Source organism: Scardinius erythrophthalmus (assembly GCF_964197995.2).
Source record: "Scardinius erythrophthalmus genome assembly, chromosome: 10".
In the NCBI taxonomy this organism is placed as follows: Eukaryota; Metazoa; Chordata; class Actinopteri; order Cypriniformes; family Leuciscidae; genus Scardinius; species Scardinius erythrophthalmus.
The window spans coordinates 19741475-19764877 of record NC_138230.1 but is presented as its reverse complement, the minus strand read 5'-3'; the positions used below and the strand labels follow the sequence as shown (position 1 = coordinate 19764877).

Genomic DNA, 23403 nt, shown 5'->3' with positions numbered 1-23403 from the left:
GGACTACACCCCTCTACTTCCTTCTTTAATGACGTCTTTAAAACCGTGTTTTGACTAACCTCCGCCCACAGGAATACAGGCGTATTGATGGCGAAATGTCAACAGACGTGGTTGATGTTTATCTATAGTCGGATACCGCAAAAGTTTAATTCGAAGTTGTTAGTTTGCTCTGTCCATTTCACCACGGACTGTTTTTCTAACCTGGGATAATATCAAGCAGGCTTCTCTCAGCGTTTCATACTGACGAAGGGGGCAATTTCAACTATATTCCAGCAAGCGGTAGCCTAAGTAGTGATTTACTATGGAAGTAGCGATCAACTTCACATCGTTTCTCTTAGTAGGATGAAAATAATCTTACTTAAACTGTGATTAATATAGGCTACAGAAAGCGATCAAAGAACAATCCCTTTCCAATCGCCCAAGCTGTCAATCACACAGCGCGAGTTTATCTGGACACTTGCCAAAACTCGTTATGAAATCAATGACGCTGTTACACTGCACAACGAATCTCTTACTGTATTTATATACCTCATGTTTGCATTGGTGAAATCATTAGTGAGTGCAGAAACTGCGTTGCAATGATAAGATCTTTTTTCATGCGATCAACAGACTGTCATCTGCTCAATGCTCATCACTGCAACCTTTTATGTGATTGAAATAGATCTAAATACTTAGGCCTAAACTTCTCAGGATTCGTTAATCCCGATAGCTGTAATAGTAAAAACGTATAATAGCTGTAATAGTAAAAGTTTTCCAGATAGTTCCACATGTAATGCCAGACATTTCATATGCAAGCATGTCAGCCAATCACAGCAGAGGGCGTTTACGCTGAAGTCTCTCAGCAGACACGCCCCTTCAAACAGAGCGTTCAAATCAGGGGATGAAATCAGGCTAGGAAATATGCCTTTTATTTCTAAATTATAACAATTTTTGATCTAAAAAACATACTAACATTATAAGGGCACCCCAGGAAACTACAGCTGCACGTTTTCAAGTCCATTAACCGTTAACCGAGGCCCTTAGCGGTTAATACTCGGTTAACCATAGTGTGCGCACCGCAACCCCGAGATAGGCGAAATTTGCGGGTGGGACATGTCCCCACCACTATTTTCTAAGGTCGATATTGTCCCCACCACTTTTGAAACATCTCGCGGCACGAATAAGAATACAAATAAACAAAACATCTCCAGTTAACTAGCAGAGATTTCGTTTCGTTTTTTTTTTTTGGCGATCTAGCGCTGAAATGTTTTGTTTTTTAAATCAAGTGATCAAAGTGCTCGTTGCCGCTGCGATCGAGAAGGGTCTTGTAAAACGTGCTGTGGTATTATTAATTCATGGCCACGAAACAATTCACCTGAATATTCACCAATTCACAAAAAAACTGTTTTTGGCCACGTTGTAATTCGTTAAATCAAAATGAGGGAGGGAATTAGTTCAACGTGTCCACGATTTATTAAAACGAGGGAACAAATAAGTCGTCGTAACAAATTATTTAGATCAGTGGACAGGGCGCATAAGAACAAACAGTGAGAGAGCCCCGGCCGCGCGCGCGCACTCACCGCCTTCAAACAACACGAGCGCTGTATTGCTCTCTCTCCCTCGCGCATATCAACACAATAGTAAAAGGTCAGAAGACCGATTGTGTTTTATAGATTAGTAGTTTGTTCATATAAAGTGTTTGATTAGCAAGTACATGTTTAGGAAATGCATAATACAAATTGTATGGGTTAATGTAACAGTAAACGGACTCTGCGGGTAAAACTGTTGTGATGAAACTGCGCATGCGCGGGGTTTAAACTGCTGGTGTAAAGCTGTGGCTCTGCGGCTCTGCGATCAGTGGCGCGGATACTGACTGACTATATTTGTTTCTGGCTCGCGCACAGCCTTCACTCTCGGACGTGCGCTTTCTTTGCCCGCTTCATATTAGAAAACTGGTCTAGCGGTCTCTGGTGGTGCAAAAATGTATTACAACTAAATTCAATGCACGCCATTGACGCCACTTAACCGAGCAAAATGTTTCACTCGGTTACGCAATTTTTAACGGTTAATCGGTTAACCATGGACACCCCTACAGGAAACATTATAAAATAATAAAATAATCCATGGAATGGGACCTTTAAAGACCAAGTTGGTATCCAGGGTCTAGCCTTGGATTGGTCTTCCTCATATCTTAAGGGTAGAACCATTTCAGCCAGTTTGGGAAACTGCTCGTCATCTGTAGTGCCACTAACGTGTGGTGTTCCTCAGGGCTCGATTTTGGGACTTTTTATTTTCCCTTTATTTGGTTCCATTAGGAAAGATTTTGATAAGCATGGTATTACCATCTATATGCTGATGATTCTCAAATGTATTTCCCTATAAAATATGGTGAGCAATCCTCTCTTGAGTCTTTGTATAGCCTAACTGTTTGGCTGATGTGAAGTGTTGGTTGGCAAATAACTTTCTCCAAGTTTCTCCAAGTCGAGGGCAAGTCAAAATGTATTGTCTTTGGTCAAAAGGGAAATGGTATGGATACTAATGACAATCTGTCATTGCTTCCAGAAAAAAAAAAAAAAAACATTACTTTGTGAAAAACCTTGGCTTTATTTTTTACTCTGAGCTTAAATTTGACAATCAAATAAATGCAGTTGTTAAAAATAGTTTCTTTTTTTTTTAAATCTGAGATCTATAGCCAAGTTGAAGTCTTTCCTCTCTTTTAATGATTTGGAGAAGGTTCACGCATTTGTGTCTTCTCATTTGGATTACTGTAACGCTTTGTACCTGGGTGTGAGTCAGGACTCCTCTCTCGGCTGCTCCGTTATTGATTTCATTACATTGGTTACCAATTCGATACAGAATCCAGTATAAAGTATTATTATATTTACAAATCTCTCCATGACTTAGCACTTAAGTATATCTCTGATTTAATCAGTTTACATCAACCTTTGAGATCGCTTCGCTCCAATGATCAGCTGTGTCTGACGGTTCCTCGATCGCATTTGAAATGTAGAGGTTAATAGAGCTTTTTCTGTGCCAGCACCCAGACTCTGGGATGAGCTCCCATTGTCTTTAAAAACATCTCCTCTAGGGTCTTTTCAGAGAAAGTTAAAAACTTATTTATTTTGCTTAGGTTTTAATAATGTGCTGTAATTTCTATGTATTTTTGGTTGTAGGTATTTGTTTAATTTTGTTATTTTTATGTACAGCACTTTGGTACCCATTGAGGACTTTAAAAGTGCTCTAGAAATAAAGTTGAGTAAAAGCAGACTGAGCTTACCTTTTCAACGTGATGACGTTTCATGTTCCTGACTGCCTCTGTAGTCCCATTCAGCCACTTGTTAGCAACAGCCTTTTCAAGACACATAACAGCAATAAAAAAATCATGAGTGGGGTAATACTGATGTATTTTATGTCGTAGAATAAAATATGAAAGTGTCTTGACTTGAGCTTGTGTTCACCACAGACCTTATGTCAGCCATTTAGCCTAACCAAAATCCCATTAAAAAACCCATTGACTTTGGGACGATGGAACCGGAACTGCTAAAATGCTAACTTCCGTCCGTGATTTTGGCCTACAAAACCCAGAAGTAAGGCTGCGTTTTCACTGGCACAAAAAAATAAAATCGGATATTTCTTTTTTTTTACTCTAATCTGACACGGATCGGAATTTCTTTGCACACCACAAAATCCACACAAGATTCGTTTTTTTTTTTTTTGCATCTGTTCTGAGCTACTTCAAAATGTGGTTTTATCCAATACATATCCGATATCTGGACATCTGGGGCCATATTCACTAAACATTTTATCTTACCACTAAGAGTTCTCCTAAATAGCAGTAAAAGTTCTTAGTTAAGAGTTTTCTCTTAACCTATTTACAAAGCTGCTGAGCCCAACTTTTACTAAGGAATAGAGAAAAGTCTTAAGCTAAGAAAAAGGGCGGGGTTGACCTCATTGCTATGGATGATGTCAATACGCTTCCAGTGATTGGCTGATAGAGGAGGTGTCTCTGTCAGTGATTTAATCATAAATATTGTAGAACTATCATAACATATCAGGTATCATTTTGCCATATTCAATAAAGATTAAAAAATGAAGACTAAGTGTCACTATTAAACAAGTAAATGTTCAGCTAATTGTCAGCCTCTTACACGTCTGCATCTCAAGAGATTGCAGAATTCAAGCAACAAATTATGTTTTATTAACAAAGTTCTGGAGGAGCACATTCAAATCAGTTTGAGAGGAGGCATATATATATAAAATATATACACACACAGCCGACCTAGTTACCTCAACAGTTTTCTGCACCCCTCTGCCTCCCCGACTCACTCTCAGCTGGGGATACGAGGAAGTACTCTCTGGGTTTGGGCTAAATTCCGAGCTCGGAGCCCTCGATCTCCTCGGACAGCACGCCATATACGCTTATTATATTCTTTAACTCTATTTGATCATTTGTAAGTGTGAACTTGTGAAAACAACTAACACAGGTGACTCGAGCTGACCACAAGTCTATCAGAGCTGATGATACGACATTATTTTCAACTTGATCGCAATGTCTTTTTCTCCATCATTCAATGCATTTTGCCTGTACATAAATTAACCTTTATGTCATCACAGATAAAAATCTATAAATCAAAATATTTATTGCATTTATGAAGAAAAGGCTCAGCACCCAAGGCTCTATTGCCTATTGCCTACTCCTAACTTTTCACAGATTAAAAAAAAAAAATTCACAGATTCTAAAAATTTTCAGTCCTAAAATGTTTATATTTTTTATGTTAGGCTATCTATATTTTTAAGAGTTTCTCCTAAATCGGCAAGTTAGGAGCTACTTTTAGCCTTAAGATGTTTTGTGAATACGGCCCCAGATCTGTGCATCAAGACTTGCAAGACTTGTGTAAACCCAGCCTAATTTAATTTGAGTATCGTCAAGTTATGTTTACCACAGGCTTTATTTTACTCATAAATTGAATAGCACATCACCCCCACCCCACCCCACTATAAAACATCATAGGAAAATCTTGAGGGAACAAGGGGTAGGGGTGTGCCATATCATACCGTCCACGATAATACCGGTATAAATTTTTACATGATAAAAAAAGTGTCATATTGCGATATCAATGATGACGTATGGCGCATTTACGTTCTCTAGCGCACACAACAACAACACCTGTCTGAGAATAAGAGCAGCCTGTCAGCCTCCGATTAGTACATAAAAAGGGAGCTACTTCAATATAATGGAAGTGGTTTGGTTACAAGAGGTCAGGGGCCGTATTCACAAAGAATTTTAAGGCTAAAAGTAGCTCCTAACTGGCGAATTTAGGAGCAACTCCTAAAAATAATGGGCGTGTCACTCGTAACTTTAGGACTCCTAATTTTTTTGACTAAGAGTAATTCACGAAGCATTTTAGCCCTAAAAGTAGCACCTAAGCCTGGGACAGCTTAAAAGAAGTCGAGAGGACTCCTAACTCACTAAGACCTATTCACAAACCGCTTTTTGTGGCATTTCACGTTGCGATGTTTTGAAATGCGTATGCGGCGGCTACAGGAGCTTCCAATCGCGAGGGAACAATTTTGCATTGTAGGCATAACTAGGGATGCAATAACGCCACCAACAACAACCAAAACTAGGCTACTCATTACATGCAAACTATTTGTAACGTTTCATTGTGAATCAAATTAAAATGTTCTTCTCTTTGCAAACGTAGGCAGAGGCATATAGTGACAGTCAGATTAATTCAATAATGTTGCAAAGATATTGCATCAATCCATATGTTTCATTAGGCTATAGGCTATTTGTTTGGCCTTACTCTTTATTCATTTAGGCTATTTATTCAGTTATTCATCATCTTCCGTCCTTCGCACTACTTGTGTAGCGCACGCATTCTCAGACCTGTCACCTGTCACTCATCATCGTAGGGGAGGTGTTTGGAATCATTCCCGCGTTACAATCATCAGCCAATCAAGGTGGTCACTTCAGTCAAGCTCGTGCATGAGTAATGACGTCATCCATAGCAACAAAGACTCACTCTTAGTTTAGGAATTGTCATTTTTCTTTACTAAGAGTCGGTCTGAAAGGCGTTGTGAATAACTTTTAAGAGAAAACTCCTAGCTAAAATCTTTTAGTGCGATTTAGGAGTACTCCTAGTGGTAAGATAAAATGCTTTGTGAATACGGCCCCTGACCTCCAACAAAGCACAATATTTTGCAAAATATGCACAAAAAAAAATTGTTCAATTGTTCAAAATTGTGTCAAAATTACGGTCTTGGTAAGTATTCTTGTAAACACAGTCGGTTATGTATAAAACACATGTGACAGTGTGACAGACAGTATAATGAAAACAGCAATGGATCTGTGTCAAGTGTATTCAAAACATCATGGCTTCCCACACTTGAAAAAGGAAGGACTTGATCAGACTCAGGATTTCACTCGTTCTTCAATTTATTTGACCAGTAAACAAGGAAGGTGAAAAACCTTTAAACATACAACAAATAAAACAAATTAAATAAAGTTCAATATTTCACATCAAATACAATAAAGCACAGCAAAGTACATCAGGCAAAGGGTATGTATATTTTACACTTAGATTAACCATTAATTCATTATTTATCAACCCAGGTAAACAATGTAAATCAGGCATTGAATTACCAGAAAGCCAGCTCTACTTTTAGACCCATTTACTTTTAAATTAACCTGTTCCCTTTGTTTAACCTAGACCATTCTATACAGAATTTATATATGACATATTTCATTTATAATTTCAACCTAAATGTAATCAAGCATTCTAAACGATTTTACTATGGATTAGCATAAGATTACTTCTGTTCAGAAATGGTTAAGTCTCTTTGTACAAAGCTAAACATTTACCCAATATACAGAAATGTTTTAGCTTCAATCTATTAATAGTGCAATTAATAGTGCACTTAACAATGCATCTCTATCAACAGACTATACATTTCACTTGCCCATACAGACTATGTAGCCAGCAATCACATTTAAACAGTCTTCAGAGTCCAGTAAAGATGTGAGCTTACCGGTAGCCCTTTTGATCTTTTCCTTTTCCCATAAGTTTTAAATCCGTGATTCTTTAGCGACTTCTTTCCTCTGCTGTTCTTAGCTGCGTTGCCAACCTGAACAAACTCACGCCACTTCTATTGTCTGAAGGTTTCTGGCGTGTGCTACTAATTAACCTAATTTCGCTCACCTGCTGAGGCGCGCTGCGGAGCTGCACGCTCGCTGTTACGCGCATGTAGAATCAAGGCTGCTGTCATATGCGCCCGCGCGCAGACACACCTCCCGGCAGATCGCCGCAACACCTCCCACTCGATCTTTGCGCGGTGCGACCGGAAAGATCGCACCTCTCAGGCGAGCTGATCCCCGTCGAATTGATCTTCTGCTGGGACGAGGACGACGAGGCGCCGCACGTCCCGATGCAGTATGGTACCCTGGAAATCCTTCTCCTTAGACCCAGACTCTTTGGTAAGAGGTTTTGGAGTCTTCGCCTGAACACACCCACTTGGAGAGACTTTCACGTGGACATCCCGGACGATGCCTTTGGAATCTGCATTCACACTGATGACTCTTGCCAGCTTGAACTGCCCCCTTAGTGCATTTTGGTCGCAGAGCCAAACTATGTCTCCAATGGCAACATTTCTTTCGGCAGTATGCCACTTGCTGCGGATGAACAGGTTTGGACCTGCAAGCTGGCTCCAGGACTTCCAAAAGTAGTTAACTTGAGTTTGCATCTCTTGTAACCTTTTGAAGGGGTAAGTAGTGTAGTCGAATGCTTTGAAATCTCCACTTTGTGTGGCTCGACCAAGCAACAGGGTGTTCGGACTGATGTATTGGATGCGGTCTTCACGGCTCTGGACTCTGGCGTCGATAGGCCTTTCATTGGCAAGGTTGGCAGCTAGCTTGAGCACCATCAGGAATTCGCCGTAGGTAAGGCCTCCTCCTTTACCAAGACTTTGGAGAGCTTTTTTGGTGATCTTGACAGCAGCTTCGGCAGCGCCATTTCGGTGAGGTGAGTTGGCTGGAAGGATTTTCCATGCCCAGTAAGTCCCATTCTTGGCAGCATATTCTTCAAGTGACCCTTTGCTTTGTTGTCTCAGGTAAGTGTACATCTCTTGTAGGGCAAGTTTTGCTCCAATAAAATTTGTACCTGGATCGGACCAGATCTTCTGAGGATGGCCTCGGACAGAAGTGAACCTCTGGTAAGCAAGTAGAAAGCTCTCTGTTGTTAGCGTGCTTGCCAGTTCGACATGGATGGCTCGGCTCGACATGCAGCAAAAGAGTACACCCCATACTTTCATGCTCACTCTCCTTTTGACATCATCCTTCACTTGGTACGGTCCGAACAGGTCAACAGACGTGAATTGAAATGGTACAGCCGGGCTTGACCTCTCCTCAGGTAAGTTTCCCATTATTTGCTGACAGGTTTTTGCTTTTGCCTTCTTGCAAATGACACACTTGTCAACGATTTTTTGGGCGATAATTCTTCCCCTGATGACCCATGCTTTTTTTCGCATCCGCAGCAAAGTCCCTGCCACTCCATCATGTCCCTCACTGTGTGCTTCTCGGGCTAGGAGGGTGGAGATCCAGGTCTGGAAAGGTAGCAGGGGAACAGCTTTCTGGTCCTCTTTGAAGGTTTGGATCCTGCCACCACACATCAGGAGTCCACTTGTTTGATCCTTGTAAACAACCAGTCTGTCCGTTGTTGTATTCGGAAAGTGTACGCCCTCTTGTGCTGCCAGGCATAGGTTCCGGAACACTTCTTCTCTTTCATTGACCGTGATGACACCAGATGACTCTACTACCTCCCACTTTTCTTTCTCTCCAATCTTAGTACACAGGAACTTCTTAGCTGCTCTCCAAGTCCATGCCACCGCCCCGACCAGCCGTCTTAGACTGCTGAAGCGCCTTTCGTCCAATAGCTTTTGGACTGCTGCTACTGCCGGTGGTCTTCTGGACTTGGACTCTGTCTCCTGGACTCTGATTGGATCTTTCGCTTTCTGTTGACTTCGGGTGAGTACTGCAACAAATGTTTTCTTCTGCATTTTTGTGATATTGTCTCCTGCCTGTGCAGCAATATCTTTGGCTGATTTTTTCAGCCACTCACTCTCAGGAAGCTGAAGGAACTGTGGACCCGACTGCCACTCGGATTCCTCCGTTAGATTATCAGGACTGGCCCCTCTGGTGATGATATCTGCAATGTTCGCCGACCCTGGAATCCACAACCAATCTCGGATGTCAGTACTGCTCTGGATCTCGCCAACTCGATTCGCAAAGAAGGTCTGATAACCATAACTTTCACGCTGTATTGCGCCCAAGATGGTCTGACTGTCGACGAGATGGTACCACCTCTCGACATCGATTCTGCAGTGTTTCTGGAAGTAGTTTTTCAGCCGAGCTGCAAAGACTGCTCCGCACAACTCGGCTTTCACAGGGTCACCCTTGTGGTCTAGAGGGGTCAGCTTGGCCTTAGATTCGACTAGCCTCACAACGACACCATGGCTGCAGCTCCAACGAAGGTACAGCACGGCGCCATATGCATGCTCACTACCGTCAGAGAAGGTGATGCCACATGGTCGTCCATCTGGATCTGGCGGTGTGAGGGCTCTGGTGAATCTGAGTAGCCTCAGGTCAGCATACTCTTCGAGGAGCTTTACTGCGTCTTCTCTGAGTTCTTTGGACAAGGTGGCATCCCAGGTGTCTTCTATGCAGTGCATCACTTTCGCTTCTTGAAAAGCTTTTCGGATCAGGATGGCTCCCTTCTGTTTTGCTGGAGCCACAAGGCCGAGGGGATCATAAAGACCAGAGACTTGGCTTAGCAGTTCTCTTCTGGTGAGTGGGTCTGGGGTTTGGCTTCTTACTTCTTCCCTCAGTAAGTCCTGGCCAAGGCGCATTTTTCTCCTTTTCTTGGAGAAGTTCACTGCAACCATGACGTGTAACTTGTCGTCTTCAATGGTGTAACCGAGGCCAAGGGCTTTGTTATCCTCTTCAGTTAACTGGTTTGGCAGGATCACGGTCTTTGACTCCATCTTCTCACCTCTCTGCCCTTTCCTCCCACTTTGATCGGAGTAGACCCAGGGCTTCATAAAGAATCCTCCTGCTTTAAGGATTTGCTCGATGTTGGACGTGAGGAGTTTCAGGTGGTCAAGGTTGTTGTGAGAAGTTATGATGTCATCAACATATACATCTTCCTCCAGCACACGTTTCTCCTCTTTGAAGTGGCTGAATAGAGGTAAGTTGGCGGTCTCTCGCATGGCGACTTGAGCTATGCAACCAGCAGCTTTGTCTCCGATGTTGACACTTGTTATGGCGAAATCCTCTATCTCTGCATCTTCAGTGTCGCGCCACAGGAACCTGTGCAGGTGGACCTCTCTTTCCTCCAGCCAGACAGAGTTGTACATCTTGCGGATGTCACCAAGGGCAGCAAAGACACCAGCTCGGAACCTCAGCAGGACGGCTCTGATCGGATTCAGGACGTCAGGACCTTTGATCAGTATATCGTTCAAGCTTAGGCCTCTGTACCTCTGGCTGCTGTTCCACACTAGCCTCACTGGGGTAGAGACTGAGTGTGGATTTAGTGCAATCAGATGACTTATGTACCACGCTGGCCCCGTCCAGCTCTGCAGCTCTTCTTTGGACAGCTTCACTGCAGCTTCGCGATTAACCATTTCATGGACTTGTGAAGCATAGGCCATTTTCCACTCGGGTTCTTTTGCCAGCTGCTTCTCCGTTCTGTGAAATGTGGCTTCAACTGCTCTCCTGTTGTTGGGGAGCAATGTTGGATCCTCTGTCCATGGATACTTGACATGCCAGTGTGGTTCAGGGCTGTGGTGATCTCTTTTCACATACGTCAAGCCATCTCTCACCCTCTCCATCTCTCGTTCTTCAGCCAGCGTCATTTCTTTCCCCCCAGGTTGGCAATTCCCGCAGCGACATCCTCCACATCTCAGCTCACAAGCGGCTCCGATGCTTTCCCATTTCCACCACTTTAAAAAGTCTCTGCTGCTAGTGGCTGTATTGGACTGGGTGCTGGATTGGTCGGGAGACTGGCAAGAGACTGGATTTTTACAGGTGAGTTCAGTGTAATTGACTGCTGCGGTTCTCATGGATCTTGCGAAGTGCGTCTTTGACGTATGGGCCATTAATGTGACTTCTTCAAAGAGGTCCGGGTGCGTGCCTCCGATGGTCTTACCGAGCGGGCCGTCCCAGAGCACCAGGTCACAGACGGAACGAACTTTCTGGGGTACCAGCTGCCCTTCTTTGTGGCTGATCAGGAGTTGTATTTCCCTCGGTCTTGCGAGGTCTTTGAGGGAAATATCTGGGAATATCTTCTGTAACTTGACAGCTGGAACATGCCTGTGAACTTCTGCAATTTTATCAAGTCCATAGCAGATCAATTGGTGTGACCTGAGGGTCCCTCTGGGAGTGCCAACACGTATCCTAAGGAGGTAACGCTTGGTTGCGACAGACACTTTCATCCCTCCAACCCCGTAAACCACCAGAGTCACATCTTCACTTCTCAGGTTCAACTTGCTCGCAGCTCTGTGTGTTATGTAGTTCGTGTCTGATGCCAAATCAATGAGGGTCCCTATTCTTTTTCCATCGTTGGCAGTGACGTCAAGGAGCATTAGGATCACTGGGTACTCCTTTAAGCAGTTGTCCTCCAGAAGACCTCTTTCAGCTACAGTGGAGTTGTATGCCCTGGATGCTACGTTGCAGAAGGCGTCTTGACATTGCTGCGCCAGCTCCGGTGTAAGTTTGGAGAGGAACTTTTCTTGAATTTCAGTATATCTTTTGCCCTCAGTTCCCACTGGACTGGACTTGGGTGTTCTTTGAGGCTGGGATCTGGCAACTGGACAAAGAAGAAAGTGGTGTTGTTCTTTACACTCTGGATTCCCGCACAGGTAAGTAGTTTTCCTGCAGTAGTCGTCGTTGTGGACTTCAAGGCATCTCTTGCAGGCACCGATTTGTTACGCTGCGTCCCTCTTCTCCGCTGGCTTTAGGTTAGCCCTAAACTTTCTGCAGAAATATAGTTTCTTTCTGTGCTTTGGGTCACCACAAATGATGCAGCCTGCTGTTTCACTGCTGGTCTTGGTTGTCTTTGTTCTGGCATACTTAAGAGACTTGGTCTTCTCCTTGGTGGGTTCGACGACGTCTTTCAGCTGATCTAGTTGTTCATATATGGATTCTTGTGATTTCAGGTACGTGATAAGCTTGTCGAAACGGTTCTGACGGTTAACAGCGTTTCTCTCATCAGCAGCATAGGTAAGCCAGTCCTTCTTCAGTGTTTCTGGGAGCTTGCCCTCGATGGATTTAGTCACTATCGGGTTCTTTATGGCATCTACATTATCCAGTTCACCTAAATCATAAAGGGCCTTTTCCACAGTTTGGATGAGCTCTATGACTTTTCTTGGCTGGCCACTCCTGACTGGTGGAGTTGCTTGTAGCTCCTCGATGATCTCGAGAGCGATGGTGACTTGGTTCCCAAACCGGTTCTCCAGGATTCGGAAGATCTCGTCTGATGAGTTGTATGTTGACAGGCATAGATCCCTGGCCACCTTCTCATCAAGGCTATCAAGCAGTTGAAATTTCTTTACCTCTTTGGAGCCGGTTGGTTCGCCTTGTCTCTGCAGAGCCTCCCATTCTTGCCTCCATCTGTAGTAGCCTCGCTGGTTACCGGCAAACTTTGGTAGAGCTGTGGCTTTCAGCTTTATCGCTGCCACTGGAGCTAAACGGCGGCCTGGGGGTTCTTCAGTGTCTGGTTTTATTCTTGCTGCTTTGATGAAGGCGGCCTTCCGCGACACCAGCTGGGGAAAGTGCACCTCAAGTGCTCTTAGGCGGCCATCAGCGTCTCCTTGCTCGGCTGGCGAAGCCCAGCGGTTCCAGTTTTGGTGCGCTTCCTTTGCCTTGAGCACCAACTTCTCTAAGTGGGCCAGCATGAACTCATAAGCCTCCAGAGTTACGTCTAGCTGGGTGGAGGAGACATTTTTGCACTCACTCTCTGCAACATGTAGAGCTAGGAACAGTTCTTTTTCTCCATATACGACCCAGAGTGTCTCTCGAATTAGGAGTTTAACTTCTTTAGTCTTTTGCTTACAATATTCCTCCGTCTTTTCTACGTCGGCTCTCAGTAAGTCACTCAGCTCCTCTGCAGCAGCTGCATTGGACTCTGCCATGTAAGCGGCCTCGATCTCTTCGTTTGCTTCCATGACTCTGGAGCTCTCTAGTGTAAGCTTCTTGAAGTTCTCCTTTAACTCCTCTATAGACATCTCTGTGTGGGTCCTCGTAATGCTATTGGCAAGACGGGAGAAAAGTCTCTTAGCTGTGGTCCTCTCCACTTTCAAATCATCAAGTGACTTTGCCATTTTGCTCTCTTCAATTGACGAACAGCAGCTTTATCCTTCAGGCCCCAAGTGGAGTGTCTTCCCTCTCGGTTGTGGCCGCAAGCAGAATCTTCGCGAATCTCCGATGGTCACTGGTCACGGCGGTTTTTCACTGTCAAGTGTATTCAAAACATCATGGCTTCCCACACTTAAAAAAGGAAGGACTTGATCAGACTCAGGATTTCACTCGTTCTTCAATTTATTTGACCAGTAAACAAGGAAGGTGAAAAACCTTTAAACATACAACAAATAAAACAAATTAAATAAAGTTCAATATTTCACATCAAATACAATAAAGCACAGCAAAGTACATCAGGCAAAGGGTATGTATATTTTACACTTAGATTAACCATTAATTCATTATTTATCAACCCAGGTAAACAATGTAAATCAGGCATTGAATTACCAGAAAGCCAGCTCTACTTTTAGACCCATTTACTTTTAAATTAACCTGTTCCCTTTGTTTAACCTAGACCATTCTATACAGAATTTATATATGACATATTTCATTTATAATTTCAACCTAAATGTAATCAAGCATTCTAAATGATTTTACTATGGATTAGCATAAGATTACTTCTGTTCAGAAATGGTTAAGTCTCTTTGTACAAAGCTAAACATTTACCCAATATACAGAAATGTTTTAGCTTCAATCTATTAATAGTGCAATTAATAGTGCACTTAACAATGCATCTCTATCAACAGACTATACATTTCACTTGCCCATACAGACTATGTAGCCAGCAATCACATTTAAACAGTCTTCAGTCCAGTAAAGATGTAATCTTACCGGTAGCCCTTTTGATCTTTTCCTTTTCCCATAAGTTTTAAATCCGTGATTCTTTAGCGACTTCTTTCCTCTGCTGTTCTTAGCTGCGTTGCCAACCTGAACAAACTCACGCCACTTCTATTGTCTGAAGGTTTCTGGCGTGTGCTACTAATTAACCTAATTTCGCTCACCTGCTGAGGCGCGCTGCGGAGCTGCACGCTCGCTGTTACGCGCATGTAGAATCAAGGCTGCTGTCATATGCGCCCGCGCGCAGACACACCTCCCGGCAGATCGCCGCAACAATCTGTGTACTAGCAGTAAAAGTGACAGCAGCCATATGTGTCTGTCATCAATGTTGTCGTCAAAATAACAAAAGATAGCTTTAATTGTAAGAAATGAGAATTAATAGCATATGTATTTAATTTAGTCAGGAATCAGAACTAAAAGACTGTTATTTTACATTTGATTACTTTATTCAGTTTCTGTAGTATTTCTGAATACTAGTGTTAGACCTACCCAACAACTTTTTTCTTTATTTGTATCTTTATTATTTTATATACATTTTTGCTACTTCTTTCAATTTAATTCAAATATTGAAATCAAGCTTTCTTGTGTTGTGTAAACTCTTAACAATAAAATTACCCCATTGTAAAAACGCAATGAGTGAGCAAACATTTAAGTGAGATAAATGTGATAAGAACATTTTCTAAAAAAATAAGTCTATATTGTCATAAATATCATTATCGCAAATATTCTTGAAATATCGTGATATAATTTTGAGGCTATATCGGCCACCCCTAACCAGGGGCGAATTAGTCATTTTGACGTCATCCCCCAATTAATGATTTGTTTGAATGACTCACTCAGTCAAATGTTTTGTTCCTGAATGAATCAGCCGTTTGAATGAATCGGTTGAAACTCAATGACTCACTCATTAACAGTGACTTGCTGCCATGACGGGCAGTTTTAATTTAACAATGAAAGTATCTTTTAAGGAATAATAAGTGCATAGACATGTCATGCATCAACTAACCAGATACTGAAATCCACTCATATTATGGCACTGATGATTCAGAATATGTTTGTGTGAGTTTAAAAACAATGTTTCCTTTCTTTTCAGGAGGAATGTGGACCTTCAGCAAATCTCTATTGCTATTCACTGCTGGGATCTTAATGTCCCAGCAGATACTCGCTCACTCCCACCATCATCATGGACACTCCCATGGTGATGGGGGTTGCCACGGTCACTCGCATGGTGGGGGGAAGATGCATCATGGGGCAAGCAAATGGAGTGCTGAAGCTAACCTGCCCCATGACAAAGAGGAGCACCACGATCACGGACACACGCACGACCACGGGCACACACACGACCACGGGCACACACATGATCATGGAGCTGAGCGATTGAAAAGCCATGTAGAAGCAGGGAGACGGAACATGGTGGAGCTATGGATGCAGGTAAAACATGATGATAGATTAGTATACTAATAGATTCATATGATGCCTCTAGGGTTATTGTATTCCTTATCAGTTGTTACAATATGTCAGGGATATGTCTTTTGGGATCAAATGTATTTTGTTAAATTAATGAACATTTGAGCATACAGTAATAAAGTACTTATAAATCTTTTGCAACCTTATAGTTAATTCTGAATGCTCATGTGCATTTTACTTTCGCTTTTGAATTAGCGCCAATTCGGGGGTGGCAATTGTTTGATTGGTGGGTTCTAGAGCTGCACGATTAATTGTTAAAAGATCGCGATCTCGATTCAACCCCCCATGCGATCTTAATCCTGCATTTCTACAATTCTGCCAATGATATTCAATGAGATAAAACGCGCTAGGAGTGGAACGGATCGCACTAGATTCGGTTCGGCATGCATGTGATTCGCGGATTAACTGTTAAATTAAACCATCATAGAGTGAAAGTTTATAATTTGAACGTGTATTGTCTTGCCAATTTACACATTCAAACAATTTTAATTGCGGAAGAAGAGCCGAAAAACGGGACTCGCGCATTATCTGTGCGCACAGCCCCCAGCCACACACACTCGCAGCGGAGAGGGAGAGGCAGAGGGAGAGGGTGGCGTGTCAGACAGCGCTCGAATGCAGAATTGATTCCTCTTTCGCATTTCCTTACCCTTGAATGGACACATAAACACAAAATTGTCTAAATGACCGTCTCGACAAGTATTCTCTCGTTTATGTCATATGTAAACAGCTGAGAAAGAAACGGATGTTTGTCAGGTTTTTTTTTCGTTCCGTGCAGTCTGAAAGTGACAGCACACACTTAATAATAATATATATATATATATATTCTGTTTTCTGTGTCATTGATATAAATAAAACAATAAAATACAGCTTTAACGAAGATTAAAGTATATTTAATTTATACAGTGAACAAATAGTGTTATTTTACATTTAGGCTTAATTATTAATTTTTGTACCTGAATATACTGTTAGACTTTGTTAACTTTGTTATTTAGTATTCATCTCTGCTTGTTTTTTTTTTTTTGTTTTTTTTTTTGTATTTGTTCTTATTTTATTACTGACTGTTCACTTGTTTTAAATAATATGTGAACTTTATCAGTTAGGCTAGTAGTTTTTAATGTAGTAGCTATCGAAAAACTTCAAGTGAGCTTTAAGTAATAAATGAAAAGCAAAACTATTATAAAACTTCTCAGTTAAAAACTTATCTTAAACTACAGTATGAGATGGTTAAAATGAAACTCAATCACAAAGTACCAGCGGCCAGATGAAACAAACGTCTATGAAAGCAACGCTATTCAACGCAACACCATACCCAAAAATGTTGATAGGCTAGTGTTTCTTGCTAAGAATATTTAATAGGTCTAGCCTGGCATAATACCTTTGAATGTTGTCAATGTTTAATTGTCATTATTTATTTAAATATTACATTCTTTTTGTTTACTGCATTTATTTAATTTATTTCACTGAAGCAAAAGTATTATGTCTTATTTTGTTTCTATCTTGTTTGGTAACATAATGTTCAGGATTTGTAGATATTTAAAATAATAAAGCTTTATTCCAAGATCTTTATTCCAAGTAAAAAAAATCGTGATTCTCATTTTAGCCTGAATAATGCAGCTCTAGTGGGTTCATTATTATTCTTAATAAAAAAAAAAAAACAGTACTATGACAAACTCGTTTAAAGAGGCGCTTTTCCACTTTGCTTTGAAACCAAATCTTCTTCCATCGTCTTGTCAGTGAGGCGAAATGGGCGCAGTGAGGTGAAATCTGACTCCTGCTGCTGATCTGTGCTGTTGTTACTCTTGTTCACGCTGAATTGAGCAGACACGTTTATTTCTGTTATCTAACTGAATTAAATGTTTTTTTTATTACTATAAAAAAGATAAACAACGGTGCCGCGGTGGGCAAGTGATGTAACCCAGTACTATCACAGCAAGCCTGAAGTGGTGTTCACGATTGATAACCATGTTAGCTTGCTGCATGTTGACACAAAATCTCGCTTTGGGGCGAGCTGATAAGAGAAAAACACGCAGCGGCACAGACGCGTGCAAGCTTGGCAAGCGCATCCCTTTTTCACAGACGTCAGTGGAAAGTTTGTAGTTCAGTTGGATGTCAATGGCAAAGAAAGTAAAACGAGGCATGTAGCTTATTATTAACGTTAACTGACGAGAGCGAGAACTGTTGAACTGTTACCTGATTTATGTATAATGGGTGGTTCCCTACATTATTACAGGACGTTTGCAGGTCAAGAAGTTCCATGAACGAAACATCCAAAGCGACCGCTTCGAAAACCAACATCTTGATAGACAGCGAGCGAATACTGAATTGAATTGTCCTTCACGTCTTGCGCTTGTACGATCGAATTCACACAAGTTTATGTAAAAACGCCCGTCTTGGCGAGTATCCCATTTAAACAAAGTCGGTTATCTCAAGCGAACATAGACAGTATATTCAAAAGGGGTCTGTGCGTTCTGTCTTAAAGGGGCAGCAGTTTAATAAACCTGTTGCTGTATTTTAATGTTAATCAAACAATGTTTTAATGTTAATTCTGGAAAAAGTGGTATCGGTGCATCCCTATTTGTAACCAAGCAGATCTTGTAACCAAGATCTGTTTGGTTACCAACATTCTTCAAAATATATTCCTTTTTGTTCAACAGAACAATGAAATTTATACAGGTTTGGAACAAGTTGAGGGTGAGTAAATGGCGACAGAATTTTAATTTTTAAGTCCTGTGTGGAATGTGTCTAGATTTTTCTGTTGTGTTGCATTTCTGAATACATACACTTCATATTGCATGTTTTTCTTTGGTGCAAAATGGTTGGTAAACTTAGTCTTTACATCTGCGTATTTATCTGCTGCTTCAGCAAGCGTGTCATATGTCGTCTACCTTTTCTCCAGACAGATGTAGCAGAAGGGCCTCAAGTCTCGTTTCGCCACTAATGTTCATTGCAGTAACATAGTTGTCGAATATTTACACCCATTTGATCCAATGAAGTTCGACAGAGTGTGGTTCACTTTCTATATCAAACGCTGGGAATGAGTGCAGGGTAATTGCCATGTTATCGTCTTACTGTTTTTGCTTGTCAGCGTCAATGTTGTCACAGTTCCTGCACATAGATTTTTATTCTAGTTGCCAGTGTGATGTTCTACCAAACTGTTAAAGACACTGAAATGCATGGTGTAGATTCAAATGTACGTTTACTGAACCGTCTTCTGCATAACAAATGCACCCGGCATGTTGCCGCAATGTGTCAGTCGTACCACTACAAAGTGGTTCAAATGTTGATTTATATCTTTCTAGATGCATTTTTAAATAGTTTATGCTCTTTATTGTTTACATAAATGCACCAAGGTTAAAATATGTAGGCAGTTGAATATAAAAAGTCCAGTTCAAATGTAACTGCCGCTCATCAATGGCAGCTGTTAGAGTTGCTAGGAGACAAGGCTAGACCGTCCCATTTAAAGGGGTCATATAATGCCATTTTTGTACAAGCTAATATGATTCTTTAGGGTCTAAATTAAAAGTCTGTAATATACTTTAATACAAAATTCTCATTAGTATTGTAAGAAAACACTCATTTTACATGGTCAAAAACAGCTCTGTTTTCAGCACGCCGTTTAAGTGCATGTGTCTTTAAATGATAATGAGCTTTGCTCCCCCCGCCCCTCTGTTCTACACCGTTTGTAACACAATAACACAACAACCATAACGCGTTGTTCATTATAAACGTGGGATTATGAATTATATTGAGAACATCGTACATAGAAAACATGCCGTAATGCCCATGGGTGGGTGTTGTGAGGTTTTCGCGTGCAGCTGTCATAGGCAGCCGTGCATGAGCGCAAAACCTCACAACGCCCACCCCTGTCGGTGATTGGTTGTAACACTATTTATTTTGGTTTTGAGAGGTGGTGAAACCAAATGTTTTTGTTTGCAGATATCAGAGCCTAGGCTGCCTACAGAGACGCTTTTTTTTGACGGCATGCTTTTGGGGCGGGTAGCTAGCGGATCGTTAGGAAAGATTAGATGAATGTGATCATTTATGTTTGGGCCTGAATTCGCTGATACAACCTTTAAACTTCTCGTTCTCACTTAAGACATTACCGCGAAAGCTCTAAAATACGTGATGGCTTATGAAAGTAAACGTGTTTTTTTGTTTTGCCAAAATTGAATAAAGTCAAGTCTCCTTTATTTATATAGGCCTAGCGCTTTTTACAATACAGATTGTTTTATAGCAGTTTAACAGTGAAAACAGGAAAATAATGCAACACAGGTTTTTTTCCGGCTGTTCAGCAGCTCTATAAGAAAACAGTGTCATTGTCCAGCTTAAGTAAGTTCAATGTTGATTCATTTCGGTTGTAAATATCATTAGTTGTTAATTTAGTTCTATACAGCAGCTCTGGAGAAAACAGTGATGGCATCGTCCAGCTCACTTCAGTTCTCCTACAATGGTGTCAATGCAGTTGACTGCAATACAATCTTAAGCATTTGTTTAATCATGAAAAAGGGTGTTAATATTCTGTTTATTTCAAAGATTTTTTTTTTTTTTTTTTTTTGCATTATATAGCAGTCTACAGACCTGCTTCTGCAGTACCTTTTTAACCTCCAGGGGTCTGTAGCTTGGAAAACAACCATGGCTTTAAGACTTTTTCTTTTTACTGGTTTTAGGCAATTGGAGCCACCCTGCTCATCAGTGCTGCGCCCTTCCTCATCCTTTTCCTCATTCCAGTGCAGTCAAACACGGACCAGCACCAGAAACTACTCAAAGTGCTCTTGAGTTTTGCATCTGGTGGTTTGCTTGGAGATGCATTCCTTCATCTCATTCCTCATGCGCTGGGTGAGTTAGCACAATTTGAGGTCATGTAACTATAACACCCTGTCACATAAACTAATTCCCATACTGCACAGAATATGCTTTCTGCTATTTTTGACAATTACCTTTGGCTTTAGTTCTGTCTGTGTCTGACCAGACTATATAAATCTATTAGCATATTGGATTGTGTATTTTGAGGTGTTTAAAAATCATTCTTAGTTTTGCTATTGTAGATAGCAAAGATTGTGTATAAATATTGTAGATTGTGTATGTATGAGAGAGAGAGAGAGATGAATCTCAATATGAAAGATATAAAGCGCGTTACTCCGTATCTTGTGTATGTATGAGAGAGAGAGATATGAATCTGTCAATTATTTTTTTCGATTAATCGGATGATGTTTATGAAAGATGTTTATGAAAAATTATTATACATTAAAAATATTTTTGTTAACCTGTTAAGCTGCAACCCCACTTTTGAAAAATCCCAAGAAATGACATACCCAAACTGAAACAGATACAGTTCATGAACCCTTTGTACTAAAAGCACAAGTATGATCTCATTTGAAAGCTGACACCTGGCAGTTTATTGTAATGTAGAATTAATAATTGTCATAATGACAAAAATTGTTATAAATAGCTTCAAAGTTTTGTAAAGTTATTAGAAATTATTTTTTATGAAACATCCTCATGAAAATAAAATTGAAGTTGGCCCTGGAGCAATCTAGAAATGCACTACAGCTAATGCCACATGTCTAAACATTTTATGTTTAAAATCTTAAGATAATAAGACCAAAACTCTGTATTTAGTGAAATGTTTTTCAAGACCATGTCATGTGACTTTATTTTGATTTGATGCTAAAATGCTACTGATATTTATTGTCATCTTCTTACCATTTATGCAGTATATTGTCTTTATTGTTTTGTGGTGCAAACGATCCCCATTCAGTCTCAGTCTCCCCCTGCACACATTCACACTTCTCCAGCCTGGCTATGGCTCTAAATATGCATTTCTTTTGTCTGCATTATAGTTACTAACGACTGGCTATTCACATGATATTCATATGGTTTCAGTCACTAATTTCTTTTCTCAAAGTTCACCCTTACATTCTAAACTGTTTTAAATGCATTTCTTGAATAAAGAAACATTTCAGTAAGCATTCAAAAAATAATAAAAATATAACTTCTAGGTGGCAGGTGCACCTAGGGCTAGCTAGCATGTTAGCTTAGCACACCATCAATACACGACAATTTATGAGATTAAAACCATGTTTGTGCTTATAAACTTACTTTATAAAGCAAATCGAGTATTCTAAATAATTTTCTGTGATCTAATTTGGCTTCAGATAAAAAAATCAGACAGAAAATATACTATTGTATACTGTTCTGCACATTGATAGTCTATATAGATTAGCATTACATTATAAATATAATCTATAATTATGGAAATACCTGGCATGGATTGAAAAACACAGGTAACTCAAATATCATAGCAAACATGTTTATTGTCTTCAAAATGTCTGTATCTGCATGTTACAGCCATAGTTACAGCGCGATCTCTTGTTAGCTGTGTGTGTGTTCGAGGCTTCCTGGATTGTCACATGATTATGGCACTTCTTCATGTTCTAATACTGTGCACAGGGCGGCGAGGGCGCCCTCAGACTATTGGTATGAATTGAAAACACATTAACAGAGTATGCAAACGCTCATAATGATTACGTCGACGCATTTGGGTATAAATTCAATAAATATTATTCCTGTCTATAGAAATCTGATGTAAACCTATGAGAATATATCAATATTTCTCCAAATCTGCACATTTTTTAGCTAAAAGCCCGGAAGGACGTTGTTTTGTGTATCGCTGTCATGACGACGGCACGGGAGTTTTTTTATGAATGAAAGCGGCTGACGCGCATAATTCATATCAAAGGTATCGACTCATTTTTTCATTTCATAACTCCTGACACAAATTAAGAAATAACTGTCGCTATAAGTTTCTCAAAATACAATAGTGGTCAAATTCTGAAACTTGAGTCTTATGTCTTTGTAATAATGTATAGTTTGTCAAGGTATAACATTAAATCTGATAGTAACTTTGAACTATTTATAAAAAAAAAACGCTTCAGTGCGCCCGCGCTCTGGCAACGGTTAACAGGTTAATAAAAAAATGATTTTATTCCATTATTTTAAACAATGTTATTCCACATCCTGCCCAGTGCTGTCATACGGAAGCCCTGAACCGCAACGTAAAAATAAATAAATCTAAGATTACGAGAATAAAGTCGTAGCAATACTGGACTGAAGTCGTAATATTTTGAGAACAAAGTAGGAATTCTATGGAAGCTACAATCTTACAAAGACAACATTAACACAAATAAGTTTGAGTATTTAACTATACAACTAGAATGAAACATTTAGGCCGTGTGTCCACCAAAGCGTTTTTTTCACGCGGCTGGCGTATTTTTTCAATGGGAGCGCCGCATTTTTAAAACGCCATGAGCGTAATGAGGCACTGAGCGTTTTTTTTTTTTTTCACGCTGAAGCGCTGAGCGTTCAGCGTCTTTACAGGTCACCGAGAGTTTAAGAATGTTCAACTTTGGGTAAAACGCAGCGCTCATCACTGTCACGTTTTACCCAACCGCCCAATCACAGTGGAGGAGGGGCGGGACTAAGACCACACGGCCTATGAGTGAGCACGCACCTCTGTTCTACCCCGTATAAGCTAACCAGCATATACTGGTAGTGTTCATTTCGTTCATGAAATCTATGACAAAAAATGTTGGTTGACAACCTTTTTTTCTTGAGAAGACGAGATATAACACCAACGTCATTAAACGACAACTGACTAAATAAGCATGCAATATACTTGACGAAAGACAAGTCTACATGTAGTTAAAAAAATAAAAACTTGACCAAAATCACTCTTTGTTTTTGTCAGAAAAAAAAAAAAGACGGCAAAA

General features: G+C 40.7%; 1 protein-coding gene across 2 annotated transcripts in view; it reads left to right on the top strand.

Annotated features, from left to right (window-relative positions):
• Positions 1–23403, top strand: part of slc39a7 (solute carrier family 39 member 7) — a 42624-nt gene that overhangs the window by 6542 nt on the left and 12679 nt on the right. Inside the window, exons 1-3 of one of the 2 annotated variants that reach the window (XM_081376738.1) lie at positions 17715–17768; positions 18289–18325; positions 20302–20470. In XM_081376738.1, the coding sequence (XP_081232864.1) occupies positions 18293–18325; positions 20302–20470 (202 nt within the window). In that variant the 5' untranslated portion in view covers positions 17715–17768; positions 18289–18292. Of the gene's footprint in view, positions 1–15260; positions 15599–17714; positions 17769–18288; positions 18326–20301; positions 20471–23403 lie in introns of those variants that run through there. The other variant, XM_081376737.1, reaches the window with a different exon arrangement.